We start from the raw sequence: 20517 nt of genomic DNA, 5'->3' as shown, positions 1-20517 counted from the left end.
ACTGATTATGAACAACAGAATATTTTAGTATAACTTGTTTTACTTTCATGTACTATATAGGAGAAAGGAAAGGGAATAATTTGTCTGTTTGTTAAATATTTGAATGGTCTTATAACGCTTTAACATGTGTCACAGCTCAGGTGAGGTGTTGTTGGACTCTTGTTACAGCACTGCGTTTCATCTAAGAATCTCCCACCATGTTTCTTTAAAGTTCTTAAATGAGGTCAAGGAAAAGAACACCTGATATTGCCACTTCATTCCTGTCAGTGCTCCAACCTCTTCTGTTTTATTTACCATAGATCTGATATGACAGTCATCATTAAAGGGAAGGAGTAAATCCAAACTTCCTTTTCCTTGATCTTCATTTTCCTCCATAAAGTTTCCTTTTAACTCCTAATAATCAGCGCTCTTTGTTTTGGTGAATGTGGAGCTTGTGAAAGCTCAATAATCCTCTTCTGTATTTGAACAACTCTCTGGTTGGCAGCGTTGCTCATCGTTTCACGTGAAAAAAGTGCCAAAAGCAGCAGCAGAAATTGTGACGGAAGCACTTAGGAGGAGTATTTGGGAAATTATAGAGGAAAGAAATGTTCCGCAAAATATAAAACATAAAGGAAAGGAAATTACTGCTAGAGTTAATGTGTGGCATGATTACAAATAAATTATTCTCAAGAAATAAGCCATAACATCCTGTATAATCATTTAATTAGATGCTGCATGTAAACGTTTAGATTTTCTGCGGGTTAACTTAAAAAACGTGGGATGCAGAAAGCCTTTCTTTGTACAATGCATTACATCCAACACGTGTCATGTTAGAGTTTTAAATGTGTTTAATTTATACAGGTACAGTGATCCCTTGTAGGAATGAATGCCTTGTAAGTCATTCTTGAGGGAAAAAAGCCCTGCTGCATCATCTTCAGGAACTAGAACTGAGCCACATCAGGGCTGAGCTTCAGATGACAGGTTCCTGACATTTGGAAATTTCGCCTCTGACTGACTAACCTGACTCTACCACTGACTTTGTTTGCTCTGCAACGTGGATGTTTATCTCCACAAATAACACAAGCCTGGAGGAGTTCTGCTGCTACTGTTAGCGTCTACTAGCCAAGGAGTTCTCTGCTGTTTCCTTAACCAACAACAGGCTTCCCCATCAATAATCCAGATGGGCGAGTCCATAAACATTGAGTGACAGTGGGTCGTAGATCTGTCAGGCTTTTCAAATCCTAGAGTTCCACCGTCTATTTTCTGTCAGAAGCTAATGCAGGATGTGTAGGAGACTATTTTCACATTCAGTTTGCATGAAAAAGTAAGAGTGATTGATAATAGTCATAAAAATATATATTTAAAATGGGTTTTCAGTGTTCCACAACTTCAAACTAGATAAATAGTGAAATAATGAGGTTAAAACTGCTTTGTCAAAAATCTAAATTCTGTTGAATTGGAGTGCTGTAAGTGTGAATTTCAGCAACCATCACATTAGAAATGGTAAATGGTCTGTATTTGATATAGCGCCTTCTAGAGTCCTGGAACCCCCCAAGGCGCTTTACAACACAATCAGTCATTCACCCATTCACACACACATTCACACACCGATGGTGATGAGCTACGATGTAGCCACAGCTGCCCGGGGGCGCACTGACAGAGGCGAGGCTGCCGAGCACTGGCGCCACCGGTCCCTCCGACCACCACCAGCAGGCAACGTGGGTAAAGTGTCTTGCCCAAGGACACAACGACAGCGACAGACTGAGCTGGGCTCGAACCTGCGACCTTCCAATTACGGGGCGATCACTTAACTCCTGTGTACCTCAGTATCGGTTCATTTAACTCAGTTACAGCATTTTGTGTTGGCCAATGGACTGGAACAACAACACATCACTTCCTGTTTCCTGTTCCTGTTTCTGTCTAAATATCTTGCTGCGTTAACCAGGACTAAGGTGTTTACTAATAAAACACCGGTATATATTTTTCACAATGACATGAAAACATATTAACAATTTTTATTTTTGTTTTTAAAAAGAACTAAAAGAACAGATCTGTGGCTTTAGTTTGGCTACCATGTTGTCAACAATGCTTAGTAAACAAGTTTATGTATAAGTCATCATATAAACAGAAAACCATATGGAAGAAGAAGAAGAAGAAGAAGAAGAAGAAGAAGAAGAAGAAGAAGAAGAAGATATAATTTTTATAGCGCCTCTCAAGATAAAAATCACGAGGCGCTTCACAAAAACAAAAAATGTAAAAATATAAAAAAGCATTAAGAAAATGTTTAAAAATATATTTAAAGTGAGCAAAAATAGGCAATTGTGATTTAAAAAATGTTAAGAAAGAGAGAGAGAGTGAATAGGAAAGAGGGAAATCAGTGGATCCTGAGGAAGGTGGAATAGGTGGGGAGAGCAGAATAAAGAGAGAGTGGTGAAGAAGGTCATACAAAAGCCAGCTTGAACAAGTGAGTCTTCAGCTGCTTTTTAAAGGAGACCACTGAGTCCACTGATCTCAGGCTCAGGGGGAGAGAGTTCCAGAGTCTGGGGGCCACAGCAGCAAATTATCTATCACCTTTGACCTTTAGCCTGGTGCTGCACAACCAGTAGGCTTTGATCACTGGACCTCAGGGACCTGCTGGGGGTGTAGGGACTAAGAAGATCACCAATGTAAGACGGTGCTTGTCCATGTAAGGCCCTGTAGACCAGAACCAGGATTTTGAAATAACCCTGAAGTTGACTGGCAGCCAATGAAGCTGGAGGAGAAGCGGGGTGATGTGGATGTATTTGGAGGACTTGGTCAGAAGCCGAGCACAGGCATTCTGAACCACCTGTAGACGGTTCAGGGAGGTTCTGCTCAGACACGTGAAAAGAGAGTTGCAGTAATCTAAGCGTGAGGTGATGAAGGTGTGGAGAACTGTCTCAAGTTCAGAGCGGGACAGAATGGGACTCAGCTTAGCAACCTTCCTGAGATGGAAGAAGGAAGAGTCAACAAGAGAACTGACATGAGAATCCAGGGTGAGAGCTGGGTCAAAGGTCACACCAAGATTCCTGACAGAGGGTTTGGTGTGAGAAGCAAGCTGACCAAGAGAGTCTCTGACTTTGGGAACCAGCTTGTCTGGGGCACAGATGAGGATCTCAGTCTTATCTTCATTCAGCTGAAGAAAGCTCCCAGTCATCCAGGTTTTGCTAGAGTCTAAGCAGGTGTGTAACAGCTGCAGCTTAGACATCTCATGGGGCTTAAAGGAGATGTACAGTTGGATGTCATCTGCATAAAGATGGTAGGAGATTCCTTTGAAGGAGCTCAGGATGTGCTGAAGAGGAAGCAGTTAGAGGAGGAAGAGCAGAGGCCCCAGCACAGAACCTTGTGGGACACCATGGGTAAGGGAGGTGGTGGAGGACTTAAACTTGGAGATGGCCACAGAAAAGGAGTGCTCAGAAAGATAAGAGGAAATAAGAGGAGAACCACTGCATTAGCACCCTCCCTGCACCCGTCCCCCCTCTCTACTTTCCACTCCTTGTTCCCCCCTCTCCATGATTGATGTCAAGTTGTTGTTGTTATTGTTGTTGTTAGCATCAAAGGCAACATGCCGATTATCACTTGTAAGTCGCTTTGGACAAAAGCATCTGCTAAATACATGAACATAAACATTGTTTTATACTACCTTTATTTCATACTATTTATATTTTTAGAATAAAGTTCAAGATTTAAACACTTTGCAGCCACTAGTTTACATACCTATTTGACAAAAGTCGCGTGGGTGGGAGGGGCAGGGATCCCCCATGCAGCCAAGTGAGTCCGCAGCTAACTAGCGCGGCCTTCAGCCTCCGCTGCCCAGGAATGGGAAGGAGCATTCAGGGGAGGAAGAGACTTGAAGCCATGGCAGGGTGTGTGTGTGTGTGTGTGTGTGTGTGTGTGTGTGTGTGTGTGTGTGTGTGTGTGTGTGTGTGTGTGTGTGTGTGTGTGTGTGTGTGTGTGTGTGTGTGTGTGTGTGTGTGTGTGTGTGTGTGTGTGTGTGTGTGTGTGTGTGTGTGTGTGTGTGCGTGTGTGTGTTTGTCTGTGAAATGTTGTGTGCTTGTGCACGTGGGTTGTGTCAGTAATAAGTGAGTAAGTTTCAAAGTTCAGTCAGTGTCTCTCATCTAGGATGTAATGATCCAGGCTTCTTGTGGACTGATTCTAAGTGTTCACAAGCCCATATGAGGGATGGAGGGGGCAGAGAACCCATCTGTATCCATCTCTTCAATCCCATCGCAAATTATCCAGCCTTCAAGGCCAACATTGGGGAGCCAAATTGAGCTAACAACAATTGTTTTGGAACAGGCTAGAGATAGATTTTCTCTCTGCCTTCTGTCCTTCTGCTGTCTCAAGGTGACATCCAAACAGCCGATTCAGGGGCAGAGGCTTCCACCAAGGCAAGCTGAGAATTTCTCCAAGCTGTTTTCCACTCGGCAGAGGAGTTTCAATACCCCTGCCAGTTTGCTGCTCGGAGCATCCAGCTTACGATAAAGCTTGTGTAACGCATGACTGAGAGTTTACAGCACAACACATCCCTTCATTGAGCCTGTGCAACTTGCCAATTGGTCCTGACACCTTCAGAATCTTCCAATACACCATAAACCCACTTGCTCCAAACAGCCGAAACTCAGTTTTCACTAATCCATTTACATAAGTATTTTCCACGTCCTCCACGGACAGCAGCGACAGACACAGACTAATCCACTCTCTCAGGAATCCATAATGTATCTAACCAGGTGTGTTCCGTCAGTGCAAGAAGGTGCTCTCTTCACCCTAAGAAAAGGGGAGGACATGTTTTACAGCTGCATTTAAAGACCAGCTGACCAGATCCATGGTTAATAAAAATCCAGAGAAGAATGCAGAGAGGCGCTCCAGATAGACTGACAGAGAGCGACAGGCAGGACAGGGTTTGGAGGAGGAAAAGAAAAAGTGTGCGTGTATTATCCTCATTTACTGCAGCCTTATCACTGAACAGATGACTACATTAGCAAACATTTGAGGGTTGCTGTAACTGTGAGGGGTTAGAGGTCAAGTTTCCCGATTTGTTACTTCGGACTGTTGGTGAGCTGTGGTCAGGGGGGTTTCCAGGCAGCAGCCTGGATAGCACATGCCAGAAGAAGAAGAAGAATGGCAGATTATGAAGCTCATTCATTAGAAGGCAAAAAACAAAGGGATACCAAAAGTGCCACACATGCACAAACAAGTGCCCCTCCGGGGTCACCCCTTTTTAAAATACCTGGGCATGCAACTGGCTATGGTGGCCATTGTGTACTTGTGTATCTAATACTTTCCAATTAAATAATTTATTAAAAGTGTTAATTACATATTTTGGAAAACACCGACCGTTTTGCTTTTCGCAAGCACATGATAAAAAACCCTTGTTTAATTTCCCGATTCATTCCGTCCTCCCTGCAGCTTCAAAGCCGAGCCGACTTGTTGGGAGCTAAGTGGAGCAGCTTGGGTCCAGTTGTTCCTCAGCAGAGTGACATTTGTGGTCCAGCAGCAGGGTGCTGTCAGCTCACCAGCCTCCATTCAGACACATTTGACTTTATCTGTTGACTTTTGGGTCATCTGGCTGCTCCCTGCTGTCTAAAGGTGGACACGCACCACTTACTGCCCCAAGAGACATTTAGTGACACCCACTTGATTTTCACCTTCCTACCCATCATACTTTATTATTGTAACATTGTATTTTCCTCACCTCTGGTCTAAGGTATATTGTGTGCTGGAGACTTTGTCCCTTGTCTCTGAGTCCTATTTTAGTCATTATGATTTCTTGCTTTTGCTTTCTCACCGAGTTATGAGCTTCAAATGTTTATTACACTGTCTGATGGATGCTTTGAGTTTACTGGGTCAGAGGAAATGGGACGTATTTTTCCATCTTTCTTATTGTATAAACTTTGATTCAATCCTTTGGGTAAAGCTGTGCAGACGGTATAATACAATTTAATTTACCCCAAATCCTGGAGCAGAAGAACAGCAACAATAAATCTGTTCAAAAGCTACGCTTATGCACACGCTTGTCTAAAGTTTTCAAGGTTGAGTAGATTTAGGAGATGTTTAGGTGCAGTTCACCTCATGTATTTAGAATGTGGACTCAAAATGGAAAAAATAAACGGATAAGATAATTTTGTCATGTGGTGCAGCCCTATTCGCCATGCATGTGAGGCCATATTCTGGCTGCTATTAAAAGATAGAGAACAAGCTAGCAGCAGCTAATCAATCCAGCAGACTTCCAGATCCAAACACCATCAGCTTTAGCAGGATGGGACTTCAACTCGGTTAGGTCTCGTTCACTGAGAAACATATAATAATAGCTATTTTTCAAATAAGATCAGTCAGTCAGCCTCAGAAAGAACACACAGGGAAATGCTCGAGTCAGACAAAGCCACACAGATCTATGTCACACTGTGAAATAATATTCATAGATTCCCCCATCTTGGCTCGCAACTGCAGAAGGTTGTTGTTTTAGCATCCAAGAGAGAGCTGAGCACGTCCCGGCTAGTAGGGGCTAACATTAGAATTAGCAACTCCACCACATGGCGGTTAACATGTTATTTAACCCTCTGATGCATGAATTATGAGATCTTCAACCATGATTTTTCAAACAATTTTTTTCATTCATCTTTAGGTGTGAATTAAACAAATTTCAACAAATATTCTTTGTAACATTTTGTTAATTTACAAATACTTTATTACATGTCCATCTCAGCGGACAGCGTGCATTCTGAACATGAAATATGTTGGCTTGCCTTACTGAAGTCCAACTGGAGAGGCTCACATGCAATAAAGTCTTCAACAGCTGTGCTTAATAGCAAAAATAAATAAATAACTATTTTGAGTACCTGTCCACTGTAGTGACCATTATGCATCAAAGGGTTAAAAAAAAAAAAAAAACAATGTTGCATTTTTGACCTAAGGAGGAAGTGCAAATGGAGGGAGTGTAAAATTAATTTGCTGTTAGCCAATCGAAGGTGATACATTTGCATATCGTGATTATAAATTAGGGAGTCTTCAAATCCCACCTTTACATCCTCCATTCCACTGACTGCTACTTCCTGATACAGGAGCTTTTTTTCCACAGAAAATGACTCACAAAGGATTCCTTCATAATAGAGCTCCGGGAGTTGACGTCACTTCTCCCAGCATGCAACAGTTCAAATCGAAGCTGCGCCATCTTGGCAGGCAGAAGGCCGCAGCTGGGCTATTTGTTATTGTCAGAAAACTCAGTCAAACGGGAAATCGGAGATGTTTAGTCTATTTAATTTCTGACTATATTAAACAATTTCTTTGTTTTTAAAGTGTGAAGTAAACTCCGACGGCGTAAAATCCAAGCAGATCCCGTTCGTTTTGTTTACCTTCGTTGCCTGCCATCATGGTGTCTACTCTCTGAGAGTCATGTGACGTCCGGAGCTCTATAGAAACCACTAGCCTGGCATGCCAGCCCACCATTGTGGACCAATCACAGCTCTCTGTGGGTTTTAAACCCTTATAGGGATCTGTGATTGGCCAGCCAGAATGTTGCCAGGGGTTGCAGAGTGATCGTTCCTAGACCAAACTTTGCAAGGCAAGAATTTAGTCTAGTTCACAGCAGATTTATACAAAAATGAGTGCGTGGCTCCTTTATAATATGCATTGCTCCTTTTCTGCTCATGGAACATGGAGATGGATTAACCGCCTTGACATTTGTTCAAATATAGTTGTTTTGTAAATGTTTATTCTTGTTGAATTAGGTTGTAATACCAACCAATCACCACAAGGGGAGCTGCCCCTTCACTTCAGCATCCTGCTTCACAGATGAACCACTGAAAAATGCCTTTGGCTAAACTCCACTGATCCAAGTATTTTTGAAGTGCCTGGCTCAGTTTGAAATTTACGACATCATTTCAAATACGTGCAGGCAGAGTAAACATGGGGTGACCTTCTTGCAATATAGATTTAGTTTAATAAGGCACACGGGGCTTTCATTTTATGTAAATTATTATTCCAGGATGCCGTGTGCAGCCGTGCCTTGATGCTAATTAAAAACAAAAAAACACCAGCAGGATGTCGCTTTGACCTTTATGGATATTGAGGAAAAAAGGGTGTTTGCTCTTCGATAAATAGAAAGAAAAAGCCTGAATGACATTTAAGATAAGCCTGCGTTAATAAGAAAGCAAATATAATTCCTGTCTTACTTGGTAAACGACATCTTACTCAGGAACGGTTGTTTCTTATCTAAAATGAAAAATATGTTACGGGAATATCACTAAAAGTTGTTACAATAACTTGGTTAACACTCACTTGACTGACAGGATTTATTACTTCTGTAGAGTCAAAGCAAACATGGAATTGTCCGGAAGAAATCTCCCAGGAAAGGATTCAGTGTTTCAAACGTTAGTTTTAACTTCAGCGTGAGTCTCCATCGTTTTCCTCCACCCACCTCTCTGCACCTCCCTCCCTCAAGCCTTCTGTAGCTTGAGCAGAAGAGAGGACTGCAGCTAGATGAGAAAAAAACAGCAATCCTGTGTCCGAGTTTCTCGTGAGACATGGGAATGCACCCACATGCCTGCAAATACAGAGCACGCCTACGCACCGAAACACAAATTCACAAACAAAGCTCCTGTAAAAACAGAAGAAAGAGATGTGCTTGTGTGTGTGTGTGTGTGTGTGTGTGTGTGTGTGTGTGTGTGTGTGTGTGTGTGTGTGTGTGTGTGTGTGTGTGTGTGTGTGTGTGTGTGTGTGTGTGTGTGTGTGTGTGTGTGTGTGTGTGCAAGCCTTCAGTATGATGCTGGATTTAAAGTGGAAAAACTGACTAACAAATTGACTTGGTGTGATTGTTGATTCTGTGGTTCAGCTTCGTTGAATTTCAGCCATTATAATGAGCACTGATCAGATACAGAGATCAGTAAACAGTAAGATGAGTTTAAATTATGTCACCTTCTGTTTTTGCTTTTCAGTCAGAAAACAAAGCTAAAAAGTGGTATGGAGCAAATTCCTCCTTCTCCTGAGTATAGTGTAAGTTCATGAGGGTCTTTTGTCTTTTTCCTGCAAGGGTAAACATGTCGGAGGAGGTTTTTCTCTCCGAGCCATCTGCCACAGCAAAACCTGCACTGGTAGTTTAAAATGCACATATGAATCTTGACAACAGCAACCCTCCTTTTCGATCTTATTTCAACTAAGTAAACAATAATGGGCCCAAACATATAACTAAACACTTACAAAACCAAACAAAATACTATTTAACCCTTTGATGCATGAATTATGAAATCTTCAACCATGATATTTTTTACAATTTTTTTCATTCGTCTTTAGGTGTGAATGAAACAAATTTCAACAAATATTTTTTGTAAAATTTTATAATTTTCAAATATTTTATTACATGTCCATCTCAGTGGACAACGTGCATTCTGAACATGAAATATGTTGTCTTGGCTTACTGAAGTCCAAATGGAGGAGCTTAAATGCAATAAAGTCTTCAACAGCTGTGCTTAATAGCAAAAACAAATAAATAACAATTTTGAGTACCTGTCCACTGTAGTGATCATTATGCATCAAAGGGTTAAAAAGCCATTTTTAAATTTGGGATGGAATCGTTTTGGAAAATAGAGCAACATTTGTTCTGGATGGTGTAGAATTTTATATTTTAGAAACACCTTTTAAATTATGGGACATGGGGGAAATGGGCGTTTGGTGTGATGACCAAGCGGTCAAACACCAGTGAACACAAGCTGATTACCTGCTAGGTTCAGATAAAGGGCGACTGGACTTTTTTTTTAAGGTGTAACACTCATTTAATTTTTCCATTCCACTTCACCGGAAACTCTTCCAACTTTACAAATGTCGGTTGTTTTGTGGAACATCTGCCAATGTCATATCCCACTGAGCAACAACCAATCAGTGTGAGTTAAAGATCAACTAAACTCATCTTTTTAATACATTTGCTTTGATCTCTAGTAGGAGTGAATGCCTTGTAAGTTGTACTCAGGGGGAAAAAAACTCTGTTGCACCTTTTTCAGGAAGGACAAATCAGCTGGAGGGGAAAGTAGCTATGACACAAGTGAGTGGGAGGAGCTTCAGTTTGGAGGTGGTTCTGGAGTTTTGACCTTAGCAGCTAAGCAGCTAGAGCTGTGTGTCTGGGTTGAACCTTTGAATTGTTCTTTATTTCAAAGTTTAGCATGCTTGAACAGTTTTTTTCCCAAGAATGAAGACGGTGCCTTTAATAGAAACTGAGAAAGGAAGGGACCCAAGATGTTGCACTGTAAAATAAATCTTTAAAGCAAACAAACCCCTGAGGGCCTTTGGAGTCTTTTTCCTGGTCCACACATAAGAGGTTTTGACTGTTTATAAATTATCTTTAAATATTTATATTTAAGTGATCTCCTGAGGGACTTGAGGGAGACCTGGATGGATGTAGTTGCGAAGAACGGGCCCCTGATCTGAATCAGTGCAATGTTTTATTGTTGGACTTCTGTGCTTGTCATGGATTGTCCATAATGAACACCGTGTTCAGACATGAAGGTGTCCATATGTGCTCTTGGCACCAGGATACCTTAGGCCACAGCTCTGTGACACAGCTTTGTTGTCATCTCATCTGATCTGCGGACACTTGAGTAAAGAGAAAGGTGAAGCTGTCAACTGACCACTACCTGGTGGTGAGTTGGCTTTGATGGTGGGGGAGGATGCCAGTCAGACCTGGTAGGCCTAGGTGTATTGTGAGGGTCTGCTAGGAACCTTTGGCAGAAGGAGTGTCAATTCCCACCTCCAACATTGTGTGGCGGCACTGGCTGGTGTAGGCCAGACAAAGTTCATCAAAACAATCTACATGTGATTTGTGGATGTGGAAAAGGCCCCTCGTGGGGCTCTGTGAGGGGTACTTTGGGAGTATGGGATACTAGCCCCTTTTCTATGGACTGTTTTGTCCCTGTTTTGTTCCTGGTAAGAGTTGGACTCGGCCAAGGCTTCCATTTGTCACCGATTCTGTTCACAACTTTTATGGACAGGATTTCTAGGTACAGCCAAGGTGGTGAGGGGATCGGTTTTGGTGGTCTGAGAATCAGGTCTCTGCTTTTTGCTGATAATGTGTGCCATGATCCTGCCATGCCCTGACCTCCATGCACCATTATTCATCTCATCAACCTTCATGCTTCACACCTGGTAATCTCATCAAGCCCTGTTTCCACAGCAACCCCAGCCTACATATCATCAGCTTCATCCACTTCACCTGCTCCTGACTCCTCAGCTCATCACACACACCTGCTTCCCCTGCTACTTAAGAACCAGCCATCCAACCTTTCAGTGCCAGATTATTGAAGGCTCATGCCAGTAAATCTTCCAGCCTTTTTCATCCTGATCATAGCCTCCTGACCTTGTTTCTATGCCTGACCCTTGCCAAGAACTCTGCCTGTCACCACGACCCTCGCCTGTTCACCGACTCTGTCTCCAGCCTTGCCCTTTACGGGTAACGCCACGTCTTAGCTCCTGGCTAATAAAGACTTTTAAAGTGCCTTACTGTGTCTTGGTGTCCTCGAGGGTCCTCAAGTTCCACCCGTTACAGAATAATCTGGTCATACTTGAACCCAACGCCGGCACAGGACTGGCAAAGCAGGAGTTGAGCATCCATCTCAGGCTTGTAATCCAAGGTCTACGTACTCCTGGGTCTGCCTTGAGCCAACGTACAATACAATCCGACTTGTCGTGGATGCAGCGGGTGAGTTTCTCATGCTCCTTGAGTTCATGGAGCTGGTTAAGGAACAGGAGTCGCCTTTCTGGGGAACGCTCCAGGCAATCAAGCCATCGCCGCACAGAGGTTTCAACCCTCCGTCCAGACCTGCTATGGCAGTCCTGCACAAACGGCTCCTAACAACGCGTCGGAGGCGGCCCTGGAGACCCGCCGCTAATTTGCTGCCTTCCCAGCTCCAAGGTTTATCAGCCACGCCCCCACAGTCACAGGCTTTACCTGTCATCACGCCACTCCAGCCTCAAGGTCCTCCTGTCATCACGCCACTCCAGCCTCAAGGTCCTCCTGTCATCACGCCACTCCAGCCTCAAGGCCCTCCTGTCATCACGCCGCCCCAGCATCAAGCCCCTCCGGTCATCATGCCGCTCCAGCCTCAAGCCCCTCCGGTCATCACGCCGCTCCAGCCTCAAGCCCTTCTTGCCATGCCACGTCAGTCGCGGTCCTGGAAGTCTTCTGGGGCTGCTAGAAATGTTGGTCCTTCTCCCGTGCTGGTGTCAGCGGGTTCCCTAGACGACATCTCACGTTATGCTCCTAAGCCGGCTCTGACAGAGGAGGCAGTTAGGTTGATGATACAGAAGATTGAGAACTCCCTCTGGGTCATCGTTACCAGACCATTATGCCCCCACCAGCGACTGCAGGCGGCTGAGGGGTTAAATACCCTCTTTTCCACCCATCCGGAGTTGACAATGGTTCCAGCCCTTGGTAATCATCACCTTTATGTCCGGAGTGTTTATGGGTCTGCACTTGAGGATGTCGCCGCAGAGGGTCTGACCTGCTGTGAGTGATGGACACCTGCCCCAGAACCCTCCAGCACCGCATCCACATCCAGCGGTGGTCCCAGAGGACGCACTACATCCACGTCCAGCGGTGGTCCAAGGGGTCGCACCGCATCCATGTCCAGTGGTGGTCTCAGAAGATGCACCGCATCCACGTCCAGCAGTGGTCCCGGGGGTCACACCGCATCAACGTCGAGCGGTGGTCCCAGTGGCCGCACCGCATCCACATCCAGCTGTAGTCCCAGGGTCGCACCGCATCCACGTCCAGCAGTGGTCCCAGTGGCCGCACCACATCCAGGTCCAGTGGTGGTCCCTGCGCCACCAGAGCATACACCAGCAGCGGCTCCGCCTGTCCAAGGGGCTTCATCCGCAGTGGCTCCACCTATCCAAGAGGCTCCGCTTACAGCGTCGCCCCAAGTCAAGCCGTCAGCGCCAAGTCTGGCGCCCCAAGCCAAGTCGCCAGCACTAAGTCCAGAGCCCCAAACAAAGTCGCCTCCAGTCAAGTCGGCGGACCCGCCTCCAGGGATTCTGGTTCCGGCGGTCCCGCCTCCAGCCAAGTCTGCGCCTCCAGCCATTACGGTGCCTTCAGCCATAACGGCGCCTCCAGCCAAGTCGGCGGACCCGCCTCCAGGGATTCTGGTTCCAGCGGTCCCACCTCCAGCAAAGTTGGTGCCTCCAGCCAAGTCAGTGGACCTGCCTCCAGGGATTCTGGTTCTGGCGGTCCCACCTCCAGCCAAGTCTGCGCACCCACCTCCAGGGATTCTGGTTCCGGCGGTCCCGCCTCCAGCCAAGTCGGCGCCACCTCCGGCAGTTTCACCTGTAGTGGCTCTGCCTCCAGTCAAGGCAGTGGCAGCGCCTCCTCCTCCAGTCAAGTCAGTGGCAGTTCCTCCGCCTCCAGTCAAGGCAGTGGCAGCGCCTCCTCCTCCAGTCAAGTCAGTGGCAGCGCCTCCGCCTGCCCGTTACAGATGTGGTCCTGTTGGCTTCATCAAACCGTGATCTCCAGCTTTTGCTGGAGTGGTTTGCCACCGAGTGTGAAGCAGCTGGGATGAGAATCAACTCCTCTGAATCTGAGACCATGAGTTGGAAAAGGGTAGAACACATTCTTCAGGTCAGAAGACGAAGTCCTGCCTCAAGTGGAGGAGTTTAAGTATCTCTGTGTCTTGCTAATGAGTGAGGGAAGGATGGAGCACAGGATTGATAGGCGGATTGATGCTCTTCAGTGCACCAGTCTGTCGTAGTGAAGAGAGAGCTGAGCCAGAAGGTGAAACTCTAAATTTACCTGTCGATTGAAGTTCCAACCTTTACCTATGGTCACTAGCTTTGGGTAGTGACCAAAATAATTAGATCACAAATAAAATCGGCCAAAAAGAGTTTTCTCCGCAGGGTGGCTGGGCTTTCCCTTAGAGATAGGGTGAGAAGCTTGGTCATCTGGGAGGAGCTCAGAATAGACCTGCTGCTCCTCCACATCAAGAGGAGCCAATTGAGATGGCTTGGTCATCTGGTTAAGACGCCTCCTGGATACCTTCCTAGTGAGGATTTATGGGCACGTCCAACCGGGAGTAGACCCAAAGGAAGACCTAGGACACACTGGAGGAATGATGTTTCTCAGCTGCCCAGGGACAACCTTGGGATTCCCCTGGAGGAGCTAGCAAGAAGGCTACTTCTGGTACTTTTTAGCTGCAATGACCCTTTGATATGAATTCATCTGTTGTAATGTTCTATAGTCATAATGACTGTATTCTGACTAAATGACACGGATCTTAGAACAACTTTGACAAATTTTTTGCAAATGCTACATCTGGTAATCTTCACTGGCAGAGAGGAAAGGTTCCATTTTTCCTGACACACCTGCCCTTTTTTCATAAAGGTATAGCAGATACCCTCCTTTTTTTACCTGAGATTCAAATGCCAATAGTCCTCAGAATACCACAAACATTACACTCTAAATGTGTGTTAAGCACAGCTAAAGACTGTGAGAATCAGAATGTTTTGCCACAGTTGGATTTGACATAAAATAGAGTTAAAAAGGGTGGAAAAGGGTCAAATTAATCCCAGAAGTTGATAAATTTGACTACAAATTTTAATCATTAGGCTAAAAAGGCTATTTCAACATAACAGTTAAACCTTTTAGAAAACAATATGTTTTTTGCAACATATCTCGTAGATGTTTTGTTTACATCATTTTAGTGAGCAAACACACTTTTAGTGGCGTGGGAATGAATAACTCATCATCAATATTTTTCAGTTTCTGGTGTAATTAGTAATTTTTAATGGAGCTACATCCTATATTCTTCCCTCTCTGAGGAGCCAGTCTGCTGAAATAGCTGCTGCCGCCCGCCCCCTGCAGCTGTAAACCAGCTCATCCTCGTGTTTTGCTGCTGATAAATGTGTCCTTCGGATACAACAGAAGTTCTTCCCGCAAACACTCAGGCTGCAGAAGACGATGAAGCTTCCTGTTTTTGACTTTTACATTTATTGTGCAGTTTTAGGTTAATCTCAGAGAGCAAATGCACATTTCCAGTTACAGATGGATGCTTGGATTGTGTGGTGTATTTTATTTGTGAGACAGGCAAAGATGAGCGTGCTATTTACTGGACTAGAAGTGAATAAATCAGTGCCGGTGCATCCGTCTTATGTGTTCCAAATAGCAGGTTTTTACACTTTTTATGTTTACCATCCTTTTTTTCCCCTCCTCTCTCACACACACGCGGTTTCTCTTTATGCATGCTGCGTCACTAATGCAGGTCATAGTTGTATTTTATATTGTAGCGTATGCAGTTGAAACATTTAAAATGCCAGAACAGAGTGAAGTTATGCAGAAATCCACACATGCATACATAATTCTTCCCTCCGCTCGTCCCGAGTTTCCCCTCATCCCCTCTCCCTCATCCTTTTTCAGTTCCTCTCCCGCTCCTGCATAAAGCGTTGTTTCTTTTTTTAATCGGGCTCTATTTGTTTCCCTCCCCTCCTACTCTGAACGCTGACACCGCTGAAGGGATCTTTCACTCTCAGCCTGCTTTCCCTAGATTTCTCTTTATCTGTCTCCTTCCATCTGTGTCTTTACTTCCCTCCCTCTCTCTCTTCACTATCTCTCCATGCACAAATGGCTCACTTTGCACATTACGGGAGCATCCATCATTTAGCTCCGTGAAGGGAGAATATTTTCTACTTTTTCATCCCTTTTCTCCCGCAGCTGCCTTTCCTTTTCCAACTCCACTGGCTCCGATCCTAACGCTGCGACCAATATGTTTTATTTCCAGCTGGTCATCATGGCAGGGACCGTTCTGTTGGCGTATTACTTTGAGTACACCGACACGTTCCCAGTGCACGTCCAGGGCTTCTTCTGCTTCGACAAAGCCTACTCAAAGCCATACCCGGGACCCGAGGACAACAGCAAGGCGCCGCCTGTCCTCGTCTACTCCCTCGTCACCGCCATCCCCACCGTGACGGTGAGTCTGTCTTCAACCTGTTCATCACAAGAATAAAAGGATTCTTCCACAGGTGCTCGTTGTTCACGCAAACCGTGTTCCTGTTTCTCCTCATCTGCACGTGGCAAAAGGAGGAGGGGGCTGTGTGTGTAGGTGTGCATCCTCGTGGTGCTCCATTCTTAGGGATGCGTTTTCTGTCGTAACCATGGAAACGGGCACTATATTTGTCCTCCATCGAGCAGTCGGAGAGTGCTGCTGTGTGCAGGGAGCCTGTGCCTCTTCCAACTTTCATGCTAAAAGATTCAGATTTATCATCATGAACATTGTGTGGGCTCGCAGAGTGAACAGCGTCTCTATTCTCACCTCACATGAAACTGATAAAACGCACAGAAAGAGTCATACGTAGTTAAACGGTGCTACAAAATAGTCCAAATGTAGGTCACAATGCAGCACATCTGTCTTCGTTTGCATTATTAAGGCCCTGTCCACACGTAGCCGGGGATCTGCCAAAACGTGGATATTTTTCTACGTTTTGGCCTGTCATCCACACGAAAACGGAGATTTTTAAAAACTCCGGCCAAAGTGAAGATCTGCGTTTTCTCCGTTTTGGGTGTCTGCGTGTGGACAGACAAAACCGGAGTTTTAAGGTCCGCAACGTCACTTTCCGCTGCAAAAAAATGCTGACATCACGTGTGCGACCTGTGTTTACACTAGCCGACAGCATGGATGCCCTCAGAGCTGCGCTGGCTTTATCAATTGTCCAAGCGCTTTCTGCTTGTTTGTTTTTGCAAGCGGAATTACTGCTCCTTGCGGAAGACCACAGACGAAGGACGAGGTTAAGAACGGGAGAAGTACTGCCGCCTACAGGTCTGGCATGTCCTTAACAACGTATTTATCCGGGTACGTGTGGACAGAGTTTTGTTTTTAAACGAGGTGGTGTGGATGCAAGTTTTTGGAGGGGCGGATATTCGTTTTTAAAAAAAAAACGGCTACGTGTGGACTAGGCCTTAATCTAGTTTGATGCCTGGAATGTTTCAAATCCTTTTGCACTGATTCTTGTTGCCATTACAAGGTAATAAACCGAATTATTTCTGATGTTAAAACAGACAAATCTGAGTCTGGGAGTTGGTTTTCGTTCATCGGGGCTTGTCTCTTTCACATCATTTAAGTAGCATTACGACACATCTGCCTCTGAGCCATCCCACATTTACCACAACGTACACACAGAGTAAGGAAGGCCTGTTTCATCATGTACAGGCTCTTTATTGAATAAATATAATCATAGGTGCACATTTTGACAACATTTGAGATTGATGTGCAATTAAAAAGAGTTTAATGAGGTTTTAAAGGATAATTAACACAAATGAAAATGCGCTGTTGGACGAGTCTGTTCTTATGTTATTTTGTAAGAGTGGCGGGCATGTTGAAGAAAATATGTTGTTTTTCAGTAAAATCATGATTTTCATCACAATTTACATTTAAATTTGCAGCTCTAAAAATGACATATTACTGAGTGTGTGTAGAATATCCCTACCTACATAACACAACACAGATGACACTGTTTAATACCTGGAGGTAACCCGTTCCATCACTGCAAAAGCATGATCACCTCTGAGCTTCAGCCTAGTTTCTGGGCTGCAGCTGGGCTGCGGATCCGAGGGAACACTGGGCTGAAGCAGGTCAGAGGGGCAGGGGGAATCAAGACCATATCGGCATTTGTAGACCAATAGAAGAGTTTTTAAATCCACTCTGTCATGCACATGAGGGAATCAGATTAACGTGCCTACGAGTAAGTGTGTCACTATTCAAGTGAGAGGACTGAGACAGAAAACACAAATTATCTCTCAGTGACACCGAGTCAAGGACATTTCTGCACCAGGAGGCCAAAATGAACAGAAACAGAAATGAAATGAGTCAAACTGAGCAGGAATCAGCTGCTTATTGGGGGATCAACTCTGACTCAGTGATGGGAAAACAGGAGCTGCCGGGAATAATATGGAATCCAGGTGTGGGAATAATAGACCTAGGTGAGTAAATGAGGAACAGGCAGCGGGTGGCAAAAAAGCAATCTGTAGACATGATGAGGCTATTTAAAGTTATTAGGAAAATGGTAACGGGCAAAATAAATAAATAAATAAATAAATACACTCAAGCATCAACAGAAAACACCAGAAATACGATTCTAATCAGTAAAAACAATCAGATGTAAATAGTGACCCACAGAGTCGAGTTTGTTTATCTCGTTTGTTATTTTAGTGTTATATCGTCACATAGACCTGTTTATGATGCTAGAGGGTGTGTGTGTGTGTGTGTGTGTGTGTGTGTGTGTGTGTGTGTGTGTGTGTGTGTGTGTGTGTGTGTGTGTGTGTGTGAGCAGCTTTTAATCCACTAGAGATAGCACGTGACTGCTGCTGGAGTAAACCACAAGGACAAGAAGGACAATAAGTTGACATTTTTCTGTTTAGCTAATCATAATTATTAATCACATGCTCAGCTTGACTTTTTGTTCACGGATCAGCTTGACTATGGCCTAGAGTACTCACTGATACCCGTTAATGAGCAAATGTCTGTTCTAATCTGATTACTGCTGTTCCTAAATCACAAAATCTCTAAAACGTTATTAAAGTTTTTTGAAGGTTTTATAAACCTTTACACTGCCACCGGTTTAAATTATACAGGTTCTCTAGCTCTATACCCTTAGGGGGATCCTGGAGGGTGCGTGGGAATTTGCCCAACCAGTCTACATGCGTTTTGTGGATTTGGAGAAGGCGTTTGACCACGTCCCCCTATGGGGGGTACTCCAGGAGTATGGGGTACCAGGCCCTCTGACACGGGCTGTTAGGTCCCTGTATGACCGGTGTCAGAGCTTGGTCTGCATTGCCGGCAGTAAGTCGGGCTTGATACCAGTGAGAGTTGGACTCCGCCCAAGGCTGCCCTTTGTCACCGATTCTGGACAGGATTTCTAGGTGCAGCCAGGGTGTGGAGGGCATCCGTTCTGGTGGCCTGAGGATCAGGTCTCTGCTTTTGCAGATGATGTGGTCCTGTTGGCTTCATCAGAACGTGATCTCCAGCTTTCGCTGGAGCGGTTCGCAGCCGAGTGTGAAGCAGCTGGGATGAGAATCAGCTCCTCTAAATCTGAGACCATGGTCTTGATTCGGAAAAGGGTAGAATGCCTTCTCCGGGTCAGGGAGGAGGTCCTGCCCCAAGTGGAGGAGTTTAAGTATCTCGGGGTCTTGTTCACGAGTGAGGGAAAACTGGAGCGTGAGATCGATAGGCGGATTGGTGCTGCATCTGCAGTGATGCGGGCGTTGTACCGGTCTGTCGTGGTGAAGAGAGAGCTGAGTCAGAAGGCGAAGCTCTTGATTTACCGGTTGATCTACGATCCTACCCTCACCTATGGTCATGAGCTTTGGGTAGTGACCGAAAGAACGAGATCGCAGATACAAGCGGCCGAAATGAGTTTTCTCCGAAGAGTGGCTGGGCTCTCCCTTAGAGATAGGGTGAGAAGCTCGGTCATTCGGGAGGGGCTCGGAGTAGACCCGCTGCTCCTCCACATCGAGAGGAGCCAGTTGAAGTGGCTCGGGCATCTGGTCAGGATGCCTCCTGGACTCCTCCCTGGTGAGGTTTTCTGGGCACGTCCAACCGGGAGGAGACCTAAAGGTAGACCCAGGACACAGTGGAGGGACTATGTCTCTCACCTGGCCAGGGAACGCCTTGGGATTCCCCCGGAGGAGCTGGCCCAAGTGGCTGGGGAGAGGGAAGTCTGGGCCTCTCGACTTAGGCTACTGCCCCGCGACCCGACTCCGGATAAGCGGATGAAAATGGAATGGATGGATGAATGGATGTTCTCTAGTGGAAACTAGCAAATAAAAACTGAATTCAACCCACAGCCAAACTGGCGTTAATGAAAAGTTTATAAAATAAGGAGTCTGTGTGAGCTCCTCCATCTGGTCTTCCATCTTAGGTTGTTAAACTTTGATTTGTCTTTTATTCTAACATGAATTTTATTCCAGTGAGTGAGGACACATAAACAGTCACTTTAGGCTTGAGCTCTTCTTGGCCTAAATTTAAATGACCTGAAAACTCATAAGAACTCAAAAATGTACAAAAAACTGCAAGAAAAACCAGGAAGAATTATGTCTTTGCTGCTTTTAACATAGTTGCACGGTCAGTTTTAACAATCCTCTGCAACATAATACCTTTTAAGGAGTGAATTGTGTTTAATTTCACCAGCTGCCAACATTGCTGACCTCATGCATGCATAGAGGTGTATGATATGGTTAAAACCTAAACTCTGCAGACCCTTCCGTGGGAAGTGTGTTCTCCTCACGCTTCCAGTTTCCTCCAGAAGCAATCCACAAAATGGAAAACCGAGCCTGTGCAGGAATAGTCATGGCTACCTCTGTCAGAAAAATCCTCAAATGGGAGAAAATGCATAATGCTCGCAACTGGACTCTGGAGTTTTCTGAAGGTAACCTTCTAGCTAGCTGGTTGGGTTCAGAGTGTATCACGATGGTAACTACGTTTGTTACCATGACTACAGGACAACTACATCGGAGGCTCCCACTGGAAAGGAAACCCCAGAGTTTCCTCTTGTCTGGGC

General features: G+C 45.1%; 1 protein-coding gene across 3 annotated transcripts in view; it reads left to right on the top strand.

Moving 5' to 3' along the window:
• The window catches only part of plppr2b (phospholipid phosphatase related 2b), a 79214-nt gene that overhangs the window by 24264 nt on the left and 34433 nt on the right, over positions 1-20517 (top strand). For 2 of the 3 annotated variants that reach the window (XM_054751654.2, XM_054751655.2), the window contains exon 3: positions 15747-15935. In XM_054751654.2, the coding sequence (XP_054607629.1) occupies positions 15747-15935 (189 nt within the window). Of the gene's footprint in view, positions 1-15551; positions 15936-20517 lie in introns of those variants that run through there. The other variant, XM_070553416.1, reaches the window with a different exon arrangement.

Source organism: Nothobranchius furzeri, chromosome 7, assembly GCF_043380555.1.
Source record: "Nothobranchius furzeri strain GRZ-AD chromosome 7, NfurGRZ-RIMD1, whole genome shotgun sequence".
Lineage (NCBI taxonomy): Eukaryota > Metazoa > Chordata > Actinopteri > Cyprinodontiformes > Nothobranchiidae > Nothobranchius > Nothobranchius furzeri.
This window is presented reverse-complemented; position numbering and strand designations above follow the sequence as displayed.